At 49.1% G+C, this 26,177-nt stretch overlaps 1 protein-coding gene across 1 annotated transcript in view; it reads right to left on the bottom strand.

Moving 5' to 3' along the window:
* NLRC4 (NLR family CARD domain containing 4) overlaps positions 1-26,177 on the bottom strand; it is a 421,041-nt gene that overhangs the window by 157,827 nt on the left and 237,037 nt on the right. The window contains exon 6 of the mRNA XM_069607934.1: positions 7,569-7,739. Coding sequence (XP_069464035.1) covers positions 7,569-7,739 — 171 coding nt within the window. The remainder of the gene's footprint in view (positions 1-7,568; positions 7,740-26,177) is intronic.

The raw sequence follows: 26,177 nt of genomic DNA, 5'->3' as shown, positions 1-26,177 counted from the left end.
GCATCCTTCGGGGGTCCAGTCTATAATGTAAGCATGTTTCCTTTTTGTGCAAGACAGAACATCCAAGGGACGAGTCACATGTTCAGAGTTTAGTCACATCATTTAAAACATTTCTGTAACTTATGCAAATACTAAGCCGCACATGATGAACTGGTATAGTTCCAGCGACCAAAACAAACCTTGCATTGAACATGGTATGGTTCATTTACTTTTTTATGACATTTTTATTTATCAAGGTTTTATAATAATCTTGATATTTACTTTTCAGAATTTTCAACAATGCCTGCCTGTTCGATTAGCGGTTGCCCTTCGAAGACCCATGCTAAATCTGAAGGCACTACAATGCATGTATTCCCGAAAACTGTTGATCGAATAAGAGAATGGGTCAGACATTGCGGATATCCACTGGATGAGCTGGAAAGTAGAGTCCAACAAGTCTTAGAGGACAAGAGGGGTGATCGATACCGCATCTGCAGGCGGCACTTTTCCTCGAACATGTACGCCACATCTTGGGTAACAAAGAAGAATAAACGGCGAACGACACGAAAATTGCTTGCAAACGCTATTCCAACTCTATTCGTCCACATTCCGCCACTGGTGAGTCAAGTGTCTGGATTTAGCTTTAGGCCTTGCGGTAGTGTGTAGGCAGCCAAATGGATTAATTGATATTTTAGGTGTTGTGTCCCTTGTAATACTCCCTTGTAATACTTTCAATATTGGTATGAGTGTATAGCTTTTTGAATAATGACATTTATCAATAAATTATTTTTTGATTTTATAACCCCCCAAAGGAAATCTATTTATGGGCACAGGGAACTGTACTATATTGCGCATTTTCAATAGCATTATTCTCAAGTATTCTGTTGGTTTACATGGCAATTATTTAATATTTGCATTTCATTATCAAACAATAATTTACCTTTACAACTGCTTGACTATCCACTGAATCTGAAGCAAGAACATTCTACATCCGTGACGTGCCCGCAGTTATCAACCACTTCTAGCGCGTATCAGGTAATCATACTTGGCTATTCCGCTACAGACTTGTTTTATGCATGACAAGTAATAGTTTTTATGGATCGTGTGATTATTTTACCAATTGTTTGGTTAGTGCTTTCCAATTGATATACACCTTAGTTGTCGCCCCCTGGTGTATGTTTTCAGTTATAATTAGTGTTATCCTACTAATGCAAGTACTGTCTTTCAGGGAGATGCTGAAGCGTCCACCACATTGACAAAAGCCCTAGATGTTCTTCAGTAGCACGAGGTATGGATACTGACAGCTCCATCGACCGTGATCATCAGGACTGGAACACTTGTCGTTTGATTGTTCTACACCATGTTTCATTTGTGGTTAGCCATTGATATGTACCTGTGCGGTCGACCCCAAGTGTGTGTTGTGTTTTGAATATTGTAATCCTTACTAATGCAAATACTATGTTTCAGGCAGTTGTTGAAGCGTCAACCCACGCACTTGATGCGGAGCCTGACATTCAAGTAATTCCAGGGGAAGTGGAAGCGGGACCATGCGGATACGAATTGGCGCAACAGCTTTCGGAAGTGCGCACCACATTTACAACATCCATAGATATTCTTCAGCAGCACAAGGTATGGACACTGACAGCTCCATCGAGCGTGATCATATAACGTGATTCCATTTGCTATACTTTCTTCCCTATTAACGCAAGTACTGTGTTTCAGGGAGACAACGGAGCTTCCTCTACAATTACAACATCCCTTGTAGGTGATGCAGATGTAAAGAAATCGGAGAAATAAGTTGATGAAATCTGATCATATTTAGATATTCCTTGATTCTTTTAGACAATGCATCATTTGTGGTTATCTCTTTAGATGTACCTGTGCCGTCGACCGCAAGTGTGTGTATGTTTCCAATATTGAAAACCATACTAACGCAAGTACTGCGTTTCAGGGAGTTGCTGATGCATCCTCTTCAATACAATCATTCGTGGCAGTCCATGCAGAGCCAGAGGTATGGATACTGACAGCTCAATCGAACTAGGTCATCAGAGCTCGGATACTTGTCGTTTGATTGTTCCACACAATGTTTAAATCGTGTTTGGCTATTGAGATGTACCTGTGTGTTCGTCCTCAGGTGTGTTTTATGCTAACAATATTTTGATACATAGTAATGAAAGTACTATGTTTCAGGGAGTCGATGGAGCCTCATTCCGTGCTGTCTATGCGGATACAGAAAATATAGTCGTTGCAGCGCAACAGGAAGGGAAGAGATGCGGAAACGAATTGGACCTACAGCGTGCAGATGTTGAAGGTCGAGTCAAAAAAGTTGCAAAGAAAAGAAACAAAAATAAGGTTAGTTACAAACAGTTCATAACTTTAGAATTTTTTTTGTGCTGGGGACTATTTTATGTTTTTTTCCAGTCAATTGTACTATACTTTATCTTGTGTTTAAACTGAACATCCCTTTTCCAATCTATCCTCTAGTTACCCGTAGGTGTCCAAACTATATAAGCCGGTCAAGTGGCACAGCGAGTAGAGCGCTCGCTTTGACATCCGTGCAGAGCCTGCTAACGCAGGTCCGAATCCCGGCGGGGCCAAACTCAGCCTTTCATCCTTCCAAGGTCGATAAATGAGCACCACACACCGTGGGTAATAATAAGCAGTGCTCAGATACCTGAGGGTTCATAGCGCTATATAAATGCCAAATTATTATTATTATTATTATACATACACAGACAGTGAAGCGAATGAGAGATGTTGCTTGCCAGACCATTTACACTATGGAGGAACTATTAATTCAGACGCGGCGTGTTGAGACTTGAGATGCCCATGTCCAATGGCCAGAACATGAAATGAATGTGTCCGGAGAATCCAGCAAAGTTGTATTGGACCATTGCTACAGTGCGACCGCACCACCACAACAACAGGATACTGGATGTATTGAAGATAGCTCTGAAGTAGTCGCAGATCAATTCACACAATCTACACCCGCCAAAATATTGCCACCAAAAAGCTGTCGACATTGTTGTGTTCTCCCATCAATGTTGAAGTAGCAGATGTTGAAATGACAGAGAATGAACCAGCAGCAGCATTCACCGACGCATCAGAACTTGATAGCAGCGATATTTCTTTGAAATGTGGTGATATGTCCTCAACGTCACAGGCCGAAACAACTTTGACGCCGGATGACAGTCTAATGAAAGAGGGCAAATACATAGTATTCGACAGTTGTTTGATGAATATTATAAGTATGCCGAAATGTGGGCATTCCGTTAGAGGGAAAGTATGTGGGAAGCCATTGATTCATGTCACTCGTCAAAAAAAAGGCAGTAACTTCAAAATAAATGTCGCGTGTAGATTAAATCATACGTTCTCATGGTCTGCACAACCGATGCTGGGGAAACTGCCAGCAGGCAATCTACTGTGTGCAGCTGCATCACTTTTTAGTGGGTCCAGTTTTAGAAAGTTAGAGTCTTTCTTTCAGTTTGTGGGACTCCATTACATTTAAAAAACGCAGTACTACAAATACCAACATGATTATCTGTTTCCGGCCATTAGTGATGCTTGGAAAATTGAACAATTGTCTCTAGCAAGTACATTCGAAGGCAAACGATTCAGGCTAGCCAGCGATGGACAGTGCGACAGCCCTGGATTTTCTGCCAAGTACTGCACCTACCACTTTCAGGACATGGATAGTAAGAAAATTGTGAGTTCGGTGGTCGTGCAGGTAACACAATGTACATCCTCAGTGGCCATGGAGAAACTAGGATTTATAAAATCATTGGAATATCTACAATCGAGGGGCATGCACATCGACCTCATAGCCACAGACAGACACGTTTCAATTGCCAAGACAATGAGAGAGCAGTTCCCACATATTAAACATCAATTTGACGTATGGCATCTTGCTAAATCAATCAATAAGAAAATCTCGGCTGCAGGGAAAAAAAGGTTTGGAAAGTATTTCAGAGTGGTCCCAGTCTATCAGCAACCATCTTTGGTGGAGCTCCAAAACTTGTGAAGGGTCAGTGGAAATACTACTTGAAAAATGGCGGTCACTGATGCACCACTGTACCAACGTGCACCGCTGGTCAGAAAACCTACATTTCCACCAATGTGAACATGGCCCTTTGTCCCCAGTGGAGGCACGGAAGAAGAAGTGGTTGATTCCATCTTCACCGACAGACAAAGCCATTGAGAAGATTGTTTTCGATAAAACTCTATCAAGAGATTTGAGGGGACTGACAGAATTCTGTCACACAGGAGGTTTGGAGGTGTTCCACAATATGTGCCTAAAGTAAAGGCCAAAGCGCTTGCATTTCAGCATACAGGGCATGAGACATAGGACTCTACTTGCCGTCTTGGCCCATAACGAGAATCTCGGCCGTGAACAATCTAGGACTACGGGTAATGTAAGGATGCCTCGCTACACTAAGGCCTTTTCAAAAAGAAGTAAGCAATGGGTGATCAAACCAGTCTATGAGGAAATGGAGTTTGACTTTGTCAAAAGCCTTATTGTTGCTGTATTAGAGAAGCACAGATATGGAATTTTGAACGTTTCTGTGCAGAGCACTGATCCATTGCCACCAAACATTGCCACTGTGCCATGTCCACCCTAAAGAGAGCTGGTTGTGAAGTACAAATCCCGGTTTAAATAATTGTAATACGATTGTCTTTTTGTAAATAAATGTTATTGTACAGTGTACATACAAAGTATGCTAACCCTAACCCCTTCCTTCACCATCCTGGGTGGCGAACAACCTGGGTGTCATCTTTGAATTCTCTCTCTATTCACCTCATATTGCTGACCTTGTCTATATGTGTATGTATATATTTTTGTTGATGTAACTAATTTTCGCAATCTCATGTAAATGCTGCGCACTGTTAACCGAGGGGAGGCTTGCGTATTGCAAATAATAAAACAAACAAATAATAAATCTCACTTTCAACTCAACTCCTCGGGTACTTTATACTTTCCCTGACCTTCCCCAAAAAATTAAAAGTATCAATAGTTATGGTTCGTTGGGGCTGCAAAGCTCGCAGACAACGAGGACAAAATTGGGGGCCTTAGAACACGCCAAGCGAGCCGTTGCAGATGGGAGAGAAGCCAGTTTGCATTTGCACATTGAGGCGCAGTACATAGATGGATTCGAAACTTCAAGTTCTCACAGACTTTACTACGGGATGTTGCAAAGAAAGAATGTATGCTCATTTCTAGTGAAGGTCAGCGGCTTTGATTTTCAGCTCGCGGCCTGAAGAGGCCCACAACTCGCACTTGCAGTATAAGGTTCTATTGTTTTTTGACCTTGAGAGACAGGGACCATGCCGAAAGAACTTCATTTGAAGGGGGGGTACAATAACGTAAGAGACGATAAGGCAGAAAATTCTGAAACTAGATCGAGTTTCATGTTAGTTCAGTATACGAAAAATCGTTGTCAAGAGCACAGTGGGATTTACGGACTGCATTACGCAGAGACACAACGGAAATTGCAAATATAATGTAAGTAACTCTTTAGATGCTTTTATACCGGAATGAAGAATTAATGAATGGATGCATAAATAAATGAATGAATGAAGAGCTAGGAAAACGTTTGTGGGATCGTCCTTGTAGCGGGCACATGGGCATGCAGGTCCACATTCCACACGCATGTAGACAAACAGTCGTTTCTCATTGTGTGCTAACCTCGATTTATTTCGTTACTTTTCGCATTGATTTTAGAGCCGAACATACTCCATTGCACTATCCTTGAAAGCAAATAGTTTCAGCTCGGCCGTAATAAATAAAATGAATAATATTAATAAATATCGGCTGGCGAGACTAATTATAATTTTTATGTTTTCAAAACAGGTATATCCTTCCCTACTGCGACTGCCACCAGTTTCAGACCCCGGCAGACGGCTTCTTCAACCGCCAGCTGCAGCTTCTTGTCAACAACTGCACCACTTTGACAATTTTATGGGACGATAACCAAGGGCCCATATGCCCTTACGCGGTACTAGCGGCTAGAAGCAACATATCAACCTTTAGGCTGGCCTAGTGCCTACTTGATGGAACAGCCTTGCAGTTCACTGTGCGACCAAAGTGCTTCTTTTAACGAAAACCAACACCCTGTGTACCATAAAGGAACAGCGCGTGACTCACGATAAAACGGAACAGTTTTTGCAGTTAGAAATAAAAGAAAATAAATGGCATTCCCAGTTAATATGGCAATTGCTGAATATTCTATAAACATTTAATGTCAAATAAACGTACTTTACCAAATGTACCGTGTTGCTGTTTGATTTTAAAGTACAGTTTCATATTCCGAATTGTGGCGCGCTGTGTTGTGAGTTGATCTGTGTTGGTTTCCGGGGTCTGTGTGAAGTCGCGTAGAAGACGACTGGGCGCGTTTGCCTACGCAGCACAGAAACGTCACGGAGAGAGGCAGGGAATATGAATGTTTTGATAATGTCAGGCTCAGGGGCGGGGGATATGATTTAGTGCCGTAAAAGCAGGTCAGCCAGGGCGTTGCGGCAAGTGATAGGATTACCACAAAATGGCAGCTCCCTGATGCCTGTTTTTGCGTGCATTTAATGGACAAAAACTCGGGTAAGGTCCATAGGAAATTTTTCTAAAATCGAGCGACTTAGGCTTAAAAACACATGGCCGACCCGTAGAGGCAATACAAATTTTTTCATTCCTGCCTTATCAGATATGCGTAGTATAAAATTTCATGCCAAAGTAGGAATGGCTAGAGGCTGGATGCACCAAAATGCCAGTCTAGCCATGTAATAACAATTATTGTGTTTATTTTTTCATAGATTCCCATAAAAATGTCATGCCTGCAACCCGCTCCAAGCCCCAAGGACCTCTTGCATACACACATGCACATAACCACCATTCATACCTTTTCACCCAGTTACACCTGTGTATCGCCGTCTGACTCTCACACGCGGACCCAGAAGCTACAATATAACATCTGCACACTTCATTCTCCACACATCGACTGCACACTCAGACCATACAAACAAACACAAGGCATTCTCATTCATTTTCACAGACACAACACACATATGCGCCACACACACCAATTCACACCATTCCCATAAACATTACAATCGCACACCCACACACTTTCACAAATTTAAATAAAAATATACCTGTGTTTCACGTGCCGATGTCTCGATGTTCTGTCTTTGTTGGCCTGCAAACCCCCCACCCTCTCCCACCACCACTTTAGTCAGATCAGCCAGTGTGAGGGCCGAGGCGCAGGGCGCAAACATGCCAGCGCTGCACAGTGGGCCAGAACTGGGAGCATGGTGATGATTTGGTGTGCCACCAAAGTTGGGGGGCAAACACCCTTGTCCACCCCTAAAATTATGCCCATGTACTTTACCAACCCCCTGTTTTTCAGCCACTAAAAGAGTGCCAATGAAACACTGATGTTCTTTTCCAGGCACGTATCTGATTCCCAGTTGGTGTGTACATGGAGATGGCCTTGGCGCCTACAATTGTTTAAACCTCAGGAAAGGAGCTCAGAAATCCTTGCGATTTACACAAAAAAAACACATTATACTTTGCTGGAACACTTGCTGCAACAGTTGCTTACCAAGAGTTTTCACGGCTGTCCCCGACAGACAACAGCTGACTAAGGTGGCCTCCTCAAGATTACAAGGCTCAGAAGTCACCGACTCCACAATACGGTCCATGCCCTCTGCGATGGCCGGCAAGTGGGACAATTGCAGCACTGTCAACCGTTTCAAGTTCCTGATGCCCTTAGCTGTTAATGGGTTGAAAAGACGCAGGTTACTTCTTCTTTCCTGCAGCTAATACATTTTTAGTAGACAGAGAATTTTAAAGCAGCAGGGATCCACGATTGTCTAGTTCCATCAAAAGCCCTCCTTATTTTTGCTACTTTTATACTGATTAAATCACCGTAGAATGTGGACGTTTCAACATTGCACTCTTGGAATGGTTTTCCACAGAAGCAGAGTACTGCCAAATGGAACATTGGGAACTAGGATTAAAACAAAGGCAATGGTGGTTTCCTCATGTCTGTGAAGATGAAGAACATTTAATGAGAAACTGAAAAGAAAATCAAATCAACAGAGCTATAACACGCCTTTAATATCACATAATAACTAGATCAGGTGTGGGAAGTGTGCATATGCGTGTGCACTAGAGAGCAGACATATTACCTGGTTTTCAATAAGAAATAATGCCACTAGGTTACTCATACAGTCAAACAGCTTCTAAAAATAGGGCATCTTTTCTGTAGGACAGTAACACTAAAAGGTGGTACTTTAAATACCTCATATTTTCAAAGTACTAGATATTAATGACGTTGGGATCTCATAGGGTACACAGAAAGTATGGCATTAGGGTAAACAGTCAAAAGATGCTATTTTCAAAATGGGGTATTCAAAATTCCACAAGGTTTTACCATATCACCTTAATCATAACGATGTAGATTCATGATCAAAAACCTTGATATGTCTGCAGCCCTGTAGACGGATGACCGAAATGCTCTGCCATGTCGGTTAAATGGGTCTTAAGTCTCCCATTCAACATCCCGGCATGGCTAGGATACTCAGCTAAGGGAATGGAAGGCTTAACACTGCCAAAGTAATGAAATGTAATCTAAGGTAAAGCGCTCTTGGCAGCCACCCTGCACGTGGCAGTGAAAGAAAAAGTGAGAGTGGCATTGTTAGTGGTATAGAGAGAAAGGCAGATGCAAACCCTGTAGTGTTGATTCCTGCAGCCTGGAAGACCCCCACACCCAGAGTGTCAATGACATTCTTCATGGGTATGCCTAGAATGAGAACATATGGGTGTGTTGCATCCAGAAGAGACGGCCCATGGTTGATCAGTGGATCAGTGCTGCAAAGACCTTGTTGGTTCCCGGTGTGGGAGTGTGATAGCGCTAGAGAGGTGGGTGGGGGTGTTGCTCCCTTAGAGTGGCGTGTGTATATAGGCAGCTTCCTGCTGTGTGCAGTGGATGATTGCGTAAATAGTGTAATGTGAACAGAGAAGAGTAGGTTACACGGGGAAGGGGAGTGGTGAGGTGAGAGGTAACCGTTGAGTTGAGGATAGTTCATCCTGTTCTGCTTGAGTATTTTGTGGTAGCTTCTGTTGACTAGGTTTCTTTTGATAAGAAGTGCAGGGAAGTCAATAATGTGCATTTGTCCACTGCATGCTCGTGACAGTTTTGGTCCAGTTTAATTTAAAGGCCAGATGCAGAGCGACCTGAATGCATCTGATCTCCCAAAGTCATTTGATGATGAGTGGGTGTTGTTTTGTGGTATTTCCTTAAACACATTGGCAGAGGAGGTTCCACCTTCCTCGATTTTACATTATGTGGAGCCGTGTTAGTTGATGTTCTGACCTACCTAGTTTTGTGCTGATTTCAGTTGAAATAGGTGTTGTTTGCTTATTTGGTTGTAGATTTTATTTGTGTTGTAGATTTTATTTGTGAGGGCACCGGCCATTCTCGTTTACCCACAAGGGTGTGGGGAAATGGACACGAAAGATTCTGATCTCTCATACTCATTGACATACTCATTGACAGACATACTTTATAAAGGTCTTCTACATGTTAGTGACAGTATTGGTTTGATAAAGGGCGAGTTGAGTCCGACCCAAATGAGTCAATTCAGCCATAGTCCATTACTAGCAAGATATGTATGGCATTCTGTCATCTTCATATGACTAGGCATGGAAGGTTCCCTCTGGTCGATGTTATTGATAGTGGGAGTTCAGTGGTTGCAGTTATTCTGTTTTCAAGTTGGTGTCAATTGAATAATCTGGTTTTCTACTGTTTTCAAAAGTTCAGGATGTCTTTCTTTATGTGGGCATGGACTTCCAGAGTTTGGTTGGGAGAAAGAAGAGCGTCAGTGGCATTTCTGGCTAGGCATTGTTGCTAACGCCATGTTACTAGATATGACCAGTCTTGGAGGGTTGCACTGGACAAATTTGCTTGTGGTGGATTCTGGGGCCCTACTGTGGAGGGGCGCAGTGGGGTATGCATAGGGTATTGAAGCACATCTTTCATTTTATCAAGTGCTAGTGAAGTGTTTGGAGCACTAGAGTGATGTGTTTGCGTCTTTTAGGTCTCATAAGAAGTCTAGATGCCATTTTCTGAACTCTTTTCAGCCTGTTCAGTAAGTCATTTGGGATCCCTAAGTAGAGGCTGTTGGCAGAATCTAGACTTACGAGTGTTAGGGCAATGATTGCCATGGTTCTGTACATGGATGTCAGCTGAGGCACTATGAGCAATTTCGTTTGGAGTTGAAGAAAGAAACTCCTTGCACTGCCTTTATCCTGCGGTTTGAGTGTAAGGTCACTGTCCATCACAAGTTAGAGTATTGTGACCATTGTGCCAGAGGATCGCAGGGGGCTTGGTGGCAGGATGTAAAAGCAAGCATCCCCAAAAGGCAGTACCCTCCCCACAATGAGAGGCAATAAAGGACACACCCCAGGAGGGAATGAGACCAAGACCAAGTGCGGGTGATGTAAAAGGTTTTATCTAATCAATAAAGGGCATGCAAAGGACTCTGTGTAACGCCCACCTGGTATCCATGGCAACGTCACTCAGCCTGTTCTGACCTCTTACGACCTCGAACCCTTCCCTGGAGTCTTCCCGACAGGAGATTGGGCCTGAAACATAGGATTGGTAGAGTTTAACTCCCTATTGTCTCTGTGTGCTTGAACCCCTACTTCCCCGGGGTCCAACCCTTCCCTTTGATCCACAGCTCACCTTGTTTTCTTGGAAAGTGTGCTCTCCGTCCTGCTTTCAGCGCAGGGGCGCGTTGATTGATGCAGGCTCGTTGCTGCCTAGTTACTTCACTGGCAAGAGTCCGACAGGTAAATATAATGAGTCTTTTGAACAGTTCTCTAACTTCGTTCCTTTCCTTCCTTAGATGATGGCCGCGTCCGGGGATGGCGACGTGCTGCTGAGATGAGTAGCGCTGAAGGTGAGTGAGAGCGTGATGCGACTCTTTCGTATTTGTATTGAACTGAGTTATTTTTCTGTGTCTTTTAGGTGCCGCAACGTTTTCAGCGTGGGTGCCGGTTATGAAGAAGAAATGCGGTGAGTAAGCGCGGTATGCAGCGCCTCTAGATTTTTCCACGCTAACCTGGAGTGTCTTTTCCCTCTTGCAGATGGATGAGAAGTTCCAGAGACAGAGTTCCCCAGAGTGGCTGGGATTCAGGTAAGCGTTTGAAGCTCGTACAGTCTTTAAAAATACGCGAAGATTTGCTGAATGCTTACTAATGCCTTTTTTCTGTTCTTTTCCCTTTTCCTTAGGAAGCGGCGTGCCGGGATGGGAATGACACCGCCGAAGATGCCTGCAGAACAGAAGGAGCAATGAATGATCGGCAGAAGCGCCGCAAGGTAAGGCTGTTCCTAACGGTGTTCTTGTTCTTGCAGGAGCTGAGCGCAGAAGAAAGATGCAGGCCTATTGGAGACCGATCCGGACACGGTGAGTGTCACGCTGCAGGTGCAGAAAACACAAAGCATGTTTCTCAGCCTCGGCATGGCTTAAATAGTCTCTGGGTATCCCAGGTGTCTCTGGGCTGAACCACACCCAAAAGACTAGACTGCACATGCAGTTCAGGGAACCGAAATATGTGGGGGCATCCATCTTGTCCCCATCAATGCACTACAAGTCCAATCCCGAATGTTATCCTATGGGAGTGAGTGAGTCTGGTGTCACAAGTGCCAAGTCTGACTCCAAGTGGGTCTTTGGAGGGATGGAGAGGCCTTTGAGGGCCATGTAGGTGATCATGGCCTGGCTCCAGCCTGACATCTTGGAGGGCTGGGGACATGAGGGGCAGGAATCATGACACTCTGCAAGCTCCGAGAGCGCTCTGTCTGACAATAGCAAAGACAGTCATATTTATTACAAAACCATGTCACAAATCCTACACGCTATAGGGGGCACATAGTCTCAGGGATTGGGTGGCATCGACTAAGCTATAGGTGATGTAGGGATGAGCCGCTCCAGGATTGGTGGACATCCGCGTGGTGCCAACGTGGGGGGTGGATGGGTCAGCTGGGCTCGTCGGGGTGGAGCTGCCAGGCTAGGTGCGGTCAGTGTCAATGATTGATGGCTGCACTAACACTTTGCCCTTGTGGCCACACACACACACACATAAACACTCATCTTTCAGACGATTCCAGTTGTCCTGTCAATCCTACAATATGTTACTCTAAGAAATAATAGGAGACCGGAGAAACAACATTCAATGTGAAGCTTCGCAAATACATTAGTGCACTGTTACTTTTGACCTGTTAACCAGGTGTCATAAGCCTGGGTGTCTGGTGTGAGGGCACAAGATGAACTGCCTTGTTGTTCTGTTCTATTCTGTTCTGTTAGATGTGGTGAAGAATTACCTTATGATATGTTAGTACAGGGTTGAATACCTATCTCCAAGGCTAATTAACTTGGGGTGAACCAGAGTACTAATGGATCAGGGAGGGTACACCTATGGCCACTTGATGAGGTGGGGTTTAGGACCAGGTTGTAAATAATTCATTTGGCCGACTATGACGGCCTTGGACAGGGGGGAGGTGAATTCCTGAAGTGGGTCCAGCAGGAGAAGGGGAGGTGAGGTCGAGCTGCTCGTGCACCAGCAAGCCCTGGCGGGCCTTGGCGGGAGGAGGGGTTGATGGCCTTGTGGCTTTACGCGATTCTCTGTGTCTGGGTTGTACACTCTGTCATACGAGGGAACAGTTAATAAAGTTAGTAGCATTAAGGTAATTACAAGTTTCTATTGTTTATACATTTGTTCGCTTCTCATACATAGCTGTAAAAGTTTGGCAGTGACACATATACTACATAACATTAGTCAGATGCATATTGGTAATTCATAGGCAATAGATAGATAACACGTGAGGTAGCATCAGGTTGGATCACGTACTCAGGAGCATAGAAGCAATACGTTTGTATACAATCGTGCATTTGCGTTTTCGGTTGTGCCATTTTAAACAAGTTTCACTATTTTACACGCAAGTACTCTTAGCAATGCTTTTCCACCTTCCTTTGTACACTAGCAGCAATCATTAGTTAGCATTAGGTGGGGCTCTATCAAGCCCTTTCATTAAGTCGTCAAGGCACACAGTATTTTGCAATGGACCAAGGTCATTCTTGCTGCATCAATGTTATAAGCTTCATCCCTTTCATACACCCGTATTATAATTCACAAACACCTCTGTGAATCGGTGAGTTTTGGTATGTAGTCAAGACCTCATCTGGGGAATGTGGGCAGGGGTTCATGTAGGAAGGTTATTGACACCATGGGGCCGATTCATGGAACAAACGTGTGCCGAAAATCCACGCGCAAGCAGGCGCAAGGGAGCGCAAGTGTGAGAAACGCAGCGCACGCGTGCGATTCAAGGAAGACGCTGCGCGTGTTTCCCGCTGTCCACGCGCCCAACCCAGCCATGGCGCACACAGGCATACACGGCGTGCGCTACGCACACAGCAAAAGCGCACATAGCGTGGCGCACACAACCAAAGTGGGCGGAACAGTGGGCGTAACACGCGGAATGGGGAACAACGCGTGAAAAAGAAGGCGTAACTGGGGAAGTACTGCAGGGAACTACACGGAACGCCCACACGCACGCGAACAACCCGTATTCATGGATCCGAATACGGGAAACCCGCGCACGGCAAAAGACGCACACAGGCGTCAACGCGTCGGCCACACGAAGGCAGGCGGAAGCGTCCCCGCGCACAGTACAAAAGTGCGCGCAAACAACAAACACGTATATACAGCTACGATGAATGCCACATTTGTCGCAGCACTGATCGTGGGACACCGCAGGAGGAGGAGAATAGCCAGGGCACGCATTTTCGCACCACGGACAAGCCTTTTTGGGATGCCTGACGACCAGGTCTATGGCAGGTATAGGTTTCCACCCCACATCATCCTAGACCTGGTCAGGGAGTGGGAAGATGACCTTACATCCCCCACCCTTTGCTCCCAAGCATTGAGCCCCTTGGAGAAGGTGCTCAATGTCCTGCATTTTTTGGCCACTGGGTCATTTCAGCGGACTACTGCCATAGTGGGGGGGGTCTCACAGGCCACGCAGTCACGCTGCCTACACCAGGTACTGGCAATCATGACAGCGCGCCCCTCAGTCCGCAGGCACATATACATGCACAGAACACCCGCAGAAAGGCAGGCCGTTGTCCTGGATTTTTTCAGGGTGGCACACTTCCCCAAAGTGCTCGGTGCCATAGATTGCACCCATGTGGTCCTACGTCCACCTAGGGCCACTGAGCACATCTACCGAAACCGCAAGCACTGGCATTCCATCAATGTACAGGTGGTATGCGATGCAAAGGGAATCATCACCTCTGTCTATGCAAACTACCCTGGCTCCACCCATGACAGTTTCATATACAGAATGTCCGCCCTGAGCCGGGCCCTGGAAGCTGGGCAGCATGGCGACACATGGCTCCTAGGTGAGTACAAATGCCCTTGCACATGCATGCAAGTCACACACAGACAAATACCCAAACCCTAACAATCTCAACTATTATCACCTCCCCAGGGGACAGTGCCTACCCTCTGAGCAACCACATGATGACGCCAATCCGGAACCCCACCACCCCACCCCAGGTAAGATACAACGCCGCCCATATTGCAACCAGGGCCATAGTGGAGCGCACATTCGGAGTGCTCAAGTCACGTTTCCGCTCCCTTGACCGCTCTGGCGGGCAACTACTCTATGCACCACCAGTAGTGTGCAGGATCATTGTGGCAGCATGTGTCCTGCACAATGTTGCAACACGGCAGGGCGTACCGGTGGACATGGTGGTGCCCCCACATCCCCAACCACAGGCACAGGCGCTGCCCATGGGAGGGGACAGGGCACGTGGCGAGGAAGCCCGGACCCAGCTTGTGGCCACATTTTTCACCTAAACTCCCACCCCTGCGGAGTGCACACAGGCCTGGCACATACCAGGTGACAAGCGATGATGACAAAGAGACAGTCAACTGTCACAACCCTACCACCCTGAGAATGTTGCCATGGAAGTGCCACATCGTCTGCATCCCTAGCTACTTAAACACAAGCTATCCTGTGTGACCAAAAGGCACACATATGACATATGACATGATATGACCTATACACAAGTATTTCAAGGTGCGATGAGGCAGGGAGGGGGGAACAAAGGAAGACAGACAACGGTACAACTAGGCCAGGTGTCATTCAGATTGTGCAAGTGCAGGGGTAGGGGGAAGGGAAAAGTGCAAGGGGAAGGGGAGGGGGGAGTGCAGTACAGGGGAAGTAGACCAAAAAACAAATACGCAGGTCAGCTGGTGGCAACTGCAAAGGTAAGTGCAGACAAGTGCTGGGAAGGGGGGGCTGTAGGGATAGAGAGACAGTACCGCAGTGCAGGGGTTGCCAGGGAGCCAGTGCAAGTGGAGAGTGGCTGGGCCAGGGACGGAGGTCGGTGAGAGTGGCCCAGTTGCAGATCCAGTGCAGTTCCAGTGAAGAATTCCGCAAGGGAGAGGCAGAGAGAAAGCAGAAGCAAAGAGGAAGGTCTTGAGGTGCTTCCCGAACCGGAGATGGTTCCCCTCAAGTTCAAGTGAGACAGGAAGGCTGTTCCAGAGGGAGGGCCCTGCCACGGAGAGAGATCTACCCCCAGCTAGTTGCTCTGAGAAGCAGATGACCCTGACATGCAAGGTGTGCATCACACACACCTGCACAACAGGCCATGGCCATCACTGTTATGTCACTCAAACCCTCCCAAACCACAACATGACATGGCAAGCAATACCCATACACCAACACAGCAACAATAAGGTACACATTGCCATGTCCAAAATGTACAGTGGCATCAGACAATGATGCCTGACCAGGAATCAGATGAAATGACAGACCAACAACCTCCCACCCAAAATAAGTCATTCCCAAATGCATTACAAGAGTTGTAGACGTAACATAACAATGAATGCCTGTCTACATGCACATTGTGCATTGCAAAATCAACACTGCAGCTTCTGTGTGCTGTGTCCTACTCCTGCAACACACTGCTCAGCGCACAGCACAGTGAACAGCCATTGTGTGTGATGCACACCCTGAGCATCACATCTAAGCGACAGACCACATCAAAAAGCAAATTAAGCATGTACAGGATCCATAATTGTTCACAGAACATGTGCTGCAGGGACACAGTGGCCACCAGAAGGCAAACAGTGTACACGTGGATATGCAAGGGTGGGAGTACATGTAGTGCATCAGAGTGCAAGTGTGTGGGTCTGCAAGGACATGCACTCAACATATGCATGTGCACTCAAGTGACCATCAGTGTTCTCTACACATCACATGAGAACATTCACCATGTGTACACCCCAGCATGTCAAACCACAACTATCCCCTCGCACCTGAAAGCTAACCACAACACATGAACAGGCATTGATCCGCAGAACACAACATGTACATCGGATACCACCATTACAATGTCAGAGTTCCCATCACACTGCAGGGCAAGGCAACTACCAACAACAACCCCCCCTCCCTCACAAATGACCATGACCCACTGAACAACTGCACCTGGGTCATGGAGCCTTCAACCCTCAATTCCACCTGGCCACAGGATCACCTTTACCCTTCGTCACCATCTCCCACCTTGTGTGTAAAAAGATGCCTGCACCCTCAGAATCCACACTCATTTCCAAAATCACAAAATCCAAGGCATAAAAACGAACCCGAACACCCTCCAGTAGATGACTTGACGTAGCAGTACCTCACAAAGGCCAAGTACTACCACAATGATGCAACAACCAAGGTAGCACAGTAAAACAATGTCACAACAGGATGTGAACCATGTGTGGTACATAACATAGGATGATGCATCATGAACGGATGTGTATTGTCACAGGTCCCGTGTACAGGCACGGGAGTGTCACGAAACAACCACCCCCACCGTGTCCCAGGTGCCTGCAAGGTCAAACTCACACAGGCCCCTGAGACCCTGGTGGGGAAGGAGGTTCAGGGATATGCAGTCGGGACAGGTGTTGGCACACTGGATAACTGGAATGAGTGGCAGGAGAGGGGAGGAGGAATGACACATGAAAGTAGGGAATGCACGAAAATGTACTACCTGCATGACCACATACACAATCCAAACAAACTTGGACATCATTGTCATGGCCTTCTGTAGTCCAGGCTTAGGAGTGGTACGAACCAACCACCCCCTCTAGGGTTTTGGCGCCTGCAAGTTCGGGGCTTACACAGGCATCCGCAACCCCAGCGGGGAAAGAGGGTTAGGGAACGTTGCTTGGATAGGTACGGGAAGCAGGAACACCGGGTAGAGGGTACAGGGTTCAAAATTGCATAGGATTCCGGGTGATTAGGGGGAAAAAAACATACCAAATTGAATCACACATACATCCATGCATTAGTGCACCCCCCAGCAAGCCTATGCAGAGCAGTTTGAAAGAAAAACAACAAGACACTTAGCTTTGGTTTTGAGTGCTGGCCTCCTGCCTGCGCACTCTCAGGTCCGGTTACAGGAGCACTGCAATGCTGCAAAGAGAGCCACAGTCAAGAACCTGTACGTGCCAATTACACAAAAACACACCACCAAACATGCCCCATAGCAACAAACTACTCTACAAACAGACAATCTGGTGTAGATGCTTCGTACCAATATATAACATTACCCCTGTGACGGGTCATACACAGTCAATGCAGTAAGTCAGCCGCCGGTGGGTGTGTGGCAAATGGAACACCAATGTGTCACAATTCACACAACATGCAATGTTCCCTGGGTAAGCAGACAGACCCATATAGCAAGCCATGACTTCAGAGCAAGTTGCGTACCACCATGACCGAAACAAAGTTGCCAGTGCATTTATCATAAAGTTCATGGAAATGAAATGCACTGCACCCGAGTATGCCCCTTGCTGTATGTCCCTGTGAGCTGCCCCTTTCCATGTCTCGGAAGGCTACATGGTTGATACAAGTGCCTCAATGGACCTTGGTGTACCGGAGGGCATGTGCCACTGCCCCTGCAGGTGTCCCAGACAACCTTACAATCAACAGCCATCAGTCCACCAACACATCTGAGCTGCATTGTGTGCTTCAACACCAATATTCGTCCAAGCTCACCCTCAGTGCTGTGACTAAGCCTGCATGTGCAACTCGCCTGGTGCAAGCTTTGCTGTGTTGTGGCCCCCCTGTGCTGCTCACCTTGCCGGGAGTTACTTGGAAAACGTCAGCAGTTCTAGGATGTAGGTCTGCAATCCCTGTGCCACTGCTTGTGCACTCATGTGCATGTGGGCACCAACAAACGTGTCCAGAATTCCGTCGTCCAATGGGCCATGTCTGCTGGCTAAGGTGCTCTGGAGGCTCATCCCCCTGCAGAAAGGGCATGAAACACATGATTAATGCTTAAAAATCATCTGTGTGTGTCTCTTCAGGCATCTCATTACTTGACCATGTCAGAGAGTCACAGCATAAATCACACCATCAGTCCGTCTTTCACATCCAAAGTGTGTAACACTATCTACAGCATGAATTGCAACAAGCACGTGTACAGTAAAGATAAGAAACATACTACACAATGCATAGCAATGAATATACACATTAATCATGGAACACCCCATCTAGCAAAAGCTGAACAGTGGACAATAACACCAAAATCATCCCCACTAGGGGTGTAAACACAAGTCACACAGCACCAGACATGCCACAGATATGACAGTCCAAGGCCCTTGTGTAAAATTTTGTGACACCGAACCATCCTTGCGAGCCCATGGATAAGGGAGGCAGGAGTGGCATATGTGAGTCAAGGACCCCAAGCAGCAAACACATACACAAGACAAGCCTGAAGGGCCCAGCTGGAACAGACAGTGGATGTCTTCAAAGGCCACAGAGCACCGCCCCGTCACATGAAAGCACAATAGACAGGCAATTTTAAACTATAGTAACTATTAACTAATTACACTAACTATGGAAAACCTACATTACCTAATTAAACTAACTATCAAACTGAAACTTAACTAACTAAACTAAAAGAAAAATCAAAAATGGCCACATATGACCCGGCGGGGAGGGGAGGCACCGAGGAGGGGGTAGGTACAGGGTGCTGCTCAACATCCACGTGCGATGATGCTGAGCCAAAAAAAAAAACCTCCATGGGCTCAACGCCTGCACAGCCCGACCTATGTGGGAGATAGATGGTCGTCTGAGTCTGGCTCATCCTGTAAAGGAGGACGTGGCACAGTAGCCTGGCCACGCCTAGCCGCAGCTTGCCCCTCATCGGCAGCAAGTCTGCCGGACGGGTGAGCCTGGTTCTGTGTGGCGATGTGACGTAGGTCTGCATGCAGAACCTCACGTGATACACGTGCTTCCTCTTGCAAGGTAGCACGTGTAACACGGAGTTCCTCCTGCAAGGCCTGGCTGGACAACCGCTGCACCTCCCGGCAAGCCTGTAGCTCAGCCGAGATGGTACGCTCAAGCTGTGCAAACCTCTCCTCTGCCTGCTGCCTCTGGGACATCATAAGGACACCCAGAGTGGATCTGAGGGAAGCATACTCCTCGCTCAGGGCATCCATGTGCGCCTCTGCGTGAGCAGCAATTGCTTGACGCACAGACGACATTTCAGCCTGGCGTGCCCTGTCTGAGGCCGCCATGCCCAGCCTGAGCGAGCGGGCCGTGGACCGTGCCGCCTGCTGCTGGAGAAGCACCTGCCTAGCAGGGGGGAGCACAGATCAGGCCACATGCTCCATGCTCTCAGCGATGTTCTCCATTGCTGCCCCCTGCCGTTCTGAATTGGCAGTCATGTCTTGCTCCCACTCAGTATACTGCGGTTGCGCGCGGTGACCACGTTGCCGGGCTTGACCCCTGCGGGACCCAAGGACCGGGGGTCCTCGCTGTGTTGGCACCGCCCGCGGCTGCACGACTACATGCCCCCGTCGACGTGATGTCCCAGGCACATCAGTGACTGGTGTGGAGGGTGACCCTGCGTCCCGATCCGCCACGGGCGGAGGAACCAAGACTGTCTGATCCCTCAGTGCAGGTGTCACAGACAGAGGAGTGTCCACATCAGAATCACTCACCCCTGACACATGGGCTTGATGCTCATCCAACTCAACATGGACGTCAGAGTCGTCATCAAGGCTGGACTCATAGGCAGCCAGAGACAAGATGGACTGTAGCACTTGGGGGTTTTCGTGGCCTACCCCCCCACGACCCCCACTAGTGCCGGGTTGATGTAGCGGTACCAACCCTGTGTCTGGCATGACAACACCATCCACCGCCTCCATTGCGTCATCACCTGAAAAATAGAGAGAAAAAAGGTCCCTACACATGTCAGAAGCACACAACACACACACACACACACCGACAGCAAACGCATCAGGCAGACATGTGACACACAACATATAACCTGCCATGCATGCTGGGTCAACTTTGAATTGCTTCTGTGATCAGACCTGTTGAAAGGTGGCAGTTTCCATGGAAGTGGGTCTATGCAGTGCAGAAAATGGGTACGCCACACACTACCTACGTGTACAAGGACTCCATGGTGTGTGCCAGGAAATGTGAAGGCAGTGCAATGTCAAATTCAGACATCACGTGCATTGTGCATTCAATGTGTACCATATCTAGAAGCCAAGCACCCCTCCACCCCAGTACCAAAGCAGGGATGCCTAGCATGGTATCAAAAGGCTGACCATACACCTGTGTATTGACAGGCAGTGTTTACTGACATCAACAGCTGAATGTGATTCAAGTGACAACACTGCAAATGATGCAGGGACAGTAAGCAGGACACATGATGAAAACTCTGGATTCCGCCCATGTGTGAAGAAGACACAACAACAGTTGGACAGAGTCATTGGCCATTGAACAGGCTGAGGCCTGTGAGCCACACAGATTGTCAGACCCTAAACATGTGTGCAGCGCAGGACTGAGCCACAGTTGACATGGGAAGGCTGATGAGATGGCAGGCAATGTATGTAACCAAGGACTTGTATTACAGTGATCATCCAGTCAAGGACACATAGGGGCATGCGTGCAATGCACATGGAGCATGAATGGGCACTCATGTCCCTGCGGGAGATCTGACCTATGCACAGTACAAGTGAGATACCCTGCATCAAGCACTAAGGCTGTACCACACGGCATATGTTTGGCAGATTCTACGCTGGAAGTTAGCATCTACACAGGACGCATGAACAAGAAAGTACACATTGGCAAGATTGAAGAACACCAGTGCAAAGGTGGAACTGGGATGCAGAGTGGCGGAGGAGGGGCAAGGGAGCATGCCTACATGGAGTCCCCGCATGCAGGCAGAGGAGACATGCATGACGGAAGCATTGCATTACTTACACATCAGAACCATGTACACGTCAAATGTAGCGGCAATCATGCACAACACATCCCACAAGTGAAACACACACATCCACAACAAACACGCATCAACACTCACTGGACTGTGCATCAAAGTCCAGCATCTCTCCCACTCCTTTGACCAATTCAGGAGGTATGAACTCTGCAACGAGTGCCTCATGCGGAGTGAGTTCTTCCTCCTCTGGTGCAGGCCCACCGCCAGTCACCAGAGTCAAGTTGTAATTAGAGGCACGCTTAGCCTTAGTGCTGCGTTTGATGTAATTCCAACGCTTTTTGCACTCTTGCGCCGTGCGCACCTCATGGCCGAATGAACTGACATGTTCCGCAACATGCTTCCAGTGGGTGTCACGTTGGGCAGCCGTAGTCTGACTATTGGCACCCACTAGCATGTCACGGCTGTGGCCCTGCACGTAGTCCACGAGGAAGTCCAGTTCCTGCTTGCAGAAAGGCTTCTTCCTCAACGTGCAGGAGGTCGTGGCTGTGTGTGGGGTCCCAGCCTGTGCTGCAGGTGCAACCTTCCTCCTCTTGGACTGTGGCGCAGACCCTTTAATTTTAATTTAATTTAATTTTAATTTATTTAACATTTATAAAGCGCTCACACAGCCCACAGGCATCGAGGCGCTGTTACAGGAATTGTTTGTTTTTCTTAGTTGTGTAATTGTGTTGTTTTTTTTGTCTTAGTTACGTATTTATAACGTGCTTAAAAACCCAGAGGTTCCTAAGCGCGGACCCGGGGATCGAACCTGTTGTTGTTTCGTGTCGTCTTGCTTCCAAGACGCGCACGCTGCCGCTGAGCTATCCTCCCTGGATGGCTAATGCCGCCCTGACCAGTATGGCCAGTGGGTTCGGTGGATTGAGCCAAGGGAGTGGCAGGTGGAGGGATGACCAAAGGCCTGACTTGTGTCAGTGGCAGCTGGGTGCCCACTTATGGACCCTGCGCAGCAACACGAGCTGTGGCAGGGTCATTGACCGCAACGGTCCTGGTTGGCAGACTCACAACCGGGGTGCTGTTGGGTGCATCTGCCCCTGCACTTGCCAACACCCGGCTGTTCGGGGCAGCAGATGACATGACTGCCCCAGGGACACGTGTCTTGGTCTGAGCATCCCGGCCTGCCCCTATGGTTTCCCCCCTGGCCTGTTGGAGATCTACCAAGGGCTCTTCAAGTGCCAACGCAGCCTGCGCTGGCAGACCCCGAGCCTGGGTGGCGGTGTCCACAGCTGCACGTGCAGCTACCACTACCCTTGGGCCCGTGGCAGTCGATGGAACGGACTGCCGGGTCACACGGGCGCCAGTGCCAGATGCAGAAGCTGCATCCCCCGGAACCACAGGGGGGGGTGGCATGATTGCACCGACACATGGCACAACATTGTGCTCAAGTGGCGCACCCCTGCCTCTTCCCCCTCTGTAGCCGCCCTGGACACCCTGGAGTCCCCCTACTCCCTGGTCACCACGGCCACGTCCCCGACCACGCCTGCCACGAGGAGGACGCCCAGCTGAGGCGCCCCTCACCTTTGGTGGCCTCCCAACCATGGCACAGATGTAGTAGTGCCGGCACAGATGGAGTGGTGCCAATGGGAGGTGTACACCACAATTGACCTGGACAATTGGGGTGAAGGGGATGGGAAGCAAGATGTTAACAGCCCCCCTGCACCTGCAAGGCTGTATGTGACCCCGGTGGTGTAGTGACGGGTCACGCAACGCTCAGGCACCCCAAAACTGCAGTAAAACCGTGCACGCAACCCTGCAGCCTATGTGCGTGGATTCAACCTCCCGCAGTACGCGGTGGCACCCAGTAACGCGAATAACACGTACGCGTGGGACACGCAGGCTACTATGACATCGAAAATGGGTGCGATACACAGGGGCACCCGCAGTGGGAAAAAGAGCGTGTGCGACTCACCGTCTGACTAGCGCGATGCAGAAAAACACGCGTAGCCAATACCCCCTCCAAAAGAAGAAATACGTCCTTGATAGCCGTGAAGTTGTGATGGCGCGCGAAACAACAGCAGCAACACACGTCGGTCTCCACGAAAAGCACATACAGCGAACTGCTGGGCCCGCTCACCTTTAACCCGTGCTGAGGGAAATGCACGCGCACGTCACGTCACTTACGCGCATGGGCCCTTTCCTCGTATTACACGCGGACGTGCAGTTTTCCACGCACGCTGAAATGCCCATGCACGCCTGTGCGCGTCACGTCACAGGGGCGCTTGCGCTTGAGGGGCCTTATGTCCAATGAAATTGCGTATGCGTGCAGACGCGCTTACGCGCTAAGGACCTTTCCTCGAATTACACGCTGACGTGCCGAATTTTCACGTGCCAAATCACTCCGTATCAAGCTGGCCACGCGTAAGCACACGGAAGACCACGCTCCTGCCCAGAAGGCCGAACTACTGCCCCCCAGAGCCCCGAGCACGCTCCCACCTGCCATCTGCTGCTGCCTGACTGCCTGCTGCCCACGTGCCCTGCCATTTGCTGCCTGCACATCAGCCAGGGGTGCTGTTGCTGTGACCACCCCTGCTGGAATCGAAGACTCCCGACTGGGATTCCATCGCACCACAGCCCAGCCCCAGGACCCAGTTGCCCACCCACTCCTGCCTCTGGGGTTGTCATGTCGGGCACTGCAACATCTGGCACCACTGACAACCCCCAGCCAGAGAGGCAGAGGGGCACCAGCTTCAGTGCCACCGAAGTTGGTGTCCTGGTGGAGCAAGTCCTGGGGCAGTGTGATGCCCTCTTCGGAAGTTCCCGCGCCGACAAGGAAGGACGGACTCGGATCTTGACTGACATCGTGACTGCCATCAACTCGGAGGGGGTGGCAGTCCGCGACTTCCAACATGTCAAGAAGCGCTGGGGCGACTTCAAGTCCAGGACCCTGAACAAGGCCCGGCGCCTCTTGAAGGCAGCGGATGCCAAGGGGCGCCGGGGCCACTTGTCAGAAGAGCAGATGAGGGTCCTGGAACGCATATCCCCAGCGCTCCACGTCCAGGTCCTTGAGGGGCAGACCCGTCTGGAGTCGAGCGGTAAGTGTACATGCATCCTGATTGTGAGCTGTGCGTGTGGTGATGTTTCAGTAGTGTGCAGGTTGCACATCTGTTTGTATGGGGTCGAGTATGGGTGGGGGTGTACAGGGCTGTGGGGCTAACACATGCGAGGGTTGTAATGTGTGAGACATGGATGGTGCTTGTGTGTGTAGGCTTGCATGCCAAATGAGTTGTGTGGGCACACATATTTGGATGAATGTGTATGTAAGTAGACATGTCCGTGATGTCACGCATGTATGTTATTTTCAGCTGCATGTATCAGCACTGTGTACATGTGCATTTGTGTGTATTTGACAAGGGTGCAACAGTGATGCAACATGGATGCATGTGACAGCGGGATGTGGAAGCCTGATTGGCAGATGTGACATGGACTGCGACACTTGGCAGAGGTGTACACATGCATGCAAGTGGGGTGGTGTGTGTACATGTGTGGTGCACTTCCTGTGTTGCATGTGATGTCTGGCTCAGCTTTGCCTGCTCATGCTGTTGTATGTGTATGGATGGTGCTGGCAGTTGCGATATGTTTGTGGTATGGCTCATGTGTGCGAGTTGATATGACATGTGTGTTGGGGATTGTGATGGCATGTCTGAGGTTTGCCAATGCCACTCATGTACAACTGTCATGTGTGTATGTGTCCATTGTACAGTGCCCTGATGCCTGTGTTCTATTTCTCCCTGTCTGCAGCGTCAACTGATGAAGAGGGCGGAGAAGGTGCTGTGGAGCACAGCGGCGGGGATCCCACTGCCAGCCGGAGACGCAAGGCCCAGCTCCCCTCCCATGTTGTCATCTCGTCGGGGAGTGAGGAGTCCGGTGCCGCGTCCCAGGCCGCAGCTGCCGGGGGGAGGTCCAAGAGGCGGAGGTTGGAGTTGGACTCCGCGGCAGCAGAAGGGGCAGCTGGGACTCCACAGGGCCCAACGGGGGAAGATGGCACGGAGTCATCCAGGTTTGTGGGTTGTTTGGTGGAGGAGGAGGCCGTGCAAGCAACAGAGACGGGGTCTGAAGGTGGGGATCCCACTGGTGCTAGTGGTGCAGTGCAGGACCAGGGACAGGAGGCAGCACAGGCCGCCGCAGAGGTGCCTGTGTGCAATCCTGTCCCTGATCCTGTCCCTGCATTATCATGCACCAGCAGGGATGCCTACGTCCAGACCCGTTTTCAGGCAGGGGATGAGCAAACAACAACTGGCCTTCCTCTGCCTTTAGACGTGGCTTTCCGGGTCCGGGTTGAGCCTCTCCTGACTGGTGTGGCGTTGCGTCAACGGGCCATGCGAGGTGACCTGCAGTCTTTTCATGAGGAGACTGCATGTCATCTCGAATGGCTCGTTGACCACGTCAGCCTGCTGGGACAGGTCACCCAGGCCGGATTCCTCCGTTTGATGGGGCTTGCTACGACCCCCTCCTCAACTGAACCCCCTACGTGCCAGTCGTCCTCTGTGCCATCTTCCCACCCATCAGTCACCTGGGTGCCCTGTGGAGCTGCCTCTGACGGTGCGGCCAGGCTGGTGGAGGAGGCATCCCTGCCACAGTCGGGAGTCGGACGTCCAGCAGGGGTGGCCACATCAACGACTGCACCCCAGCCGGCGGAGGATGTGCAGGCAGCAGGAGGCAGTGCACGGGCAGAGGCACAGCAGCAGCAGCAACGTGGTGGGAGCCATGAAGGCTCGGGGCCTTCAACATCGGAGGGGCAGCCATCGGCCGGAGGGCAGGGGGACCCAGGACAGAGAGTTTCTTCCGTGTGGCAGCGGTTGGGCCACGCCATAGATGCGGAGCGGCAGCGGGCGGAAGAGGCACGGCTCACAATG

This window comes from Ambystoma mexicanum, chromosome 4q, assembly GCF_040938575.1.
Source record: "Ambystoma mexicanum isolate Mex_15411 chromosome 4q, UKY_AmexF1_1, whole genome shotgun sequence".
Lineage (NCBI taxonomy): Eukaryota > Metazoa > Chordata > Amphibia > Caudata > Ambystomatidae > Ambystoma > Ambystoma mexicanum.
The sequence above is the reverse complement of the archived record's forward strand: the minus strand, read 5'-3'. Positions and strand labels throughout refer to the sequence as shown.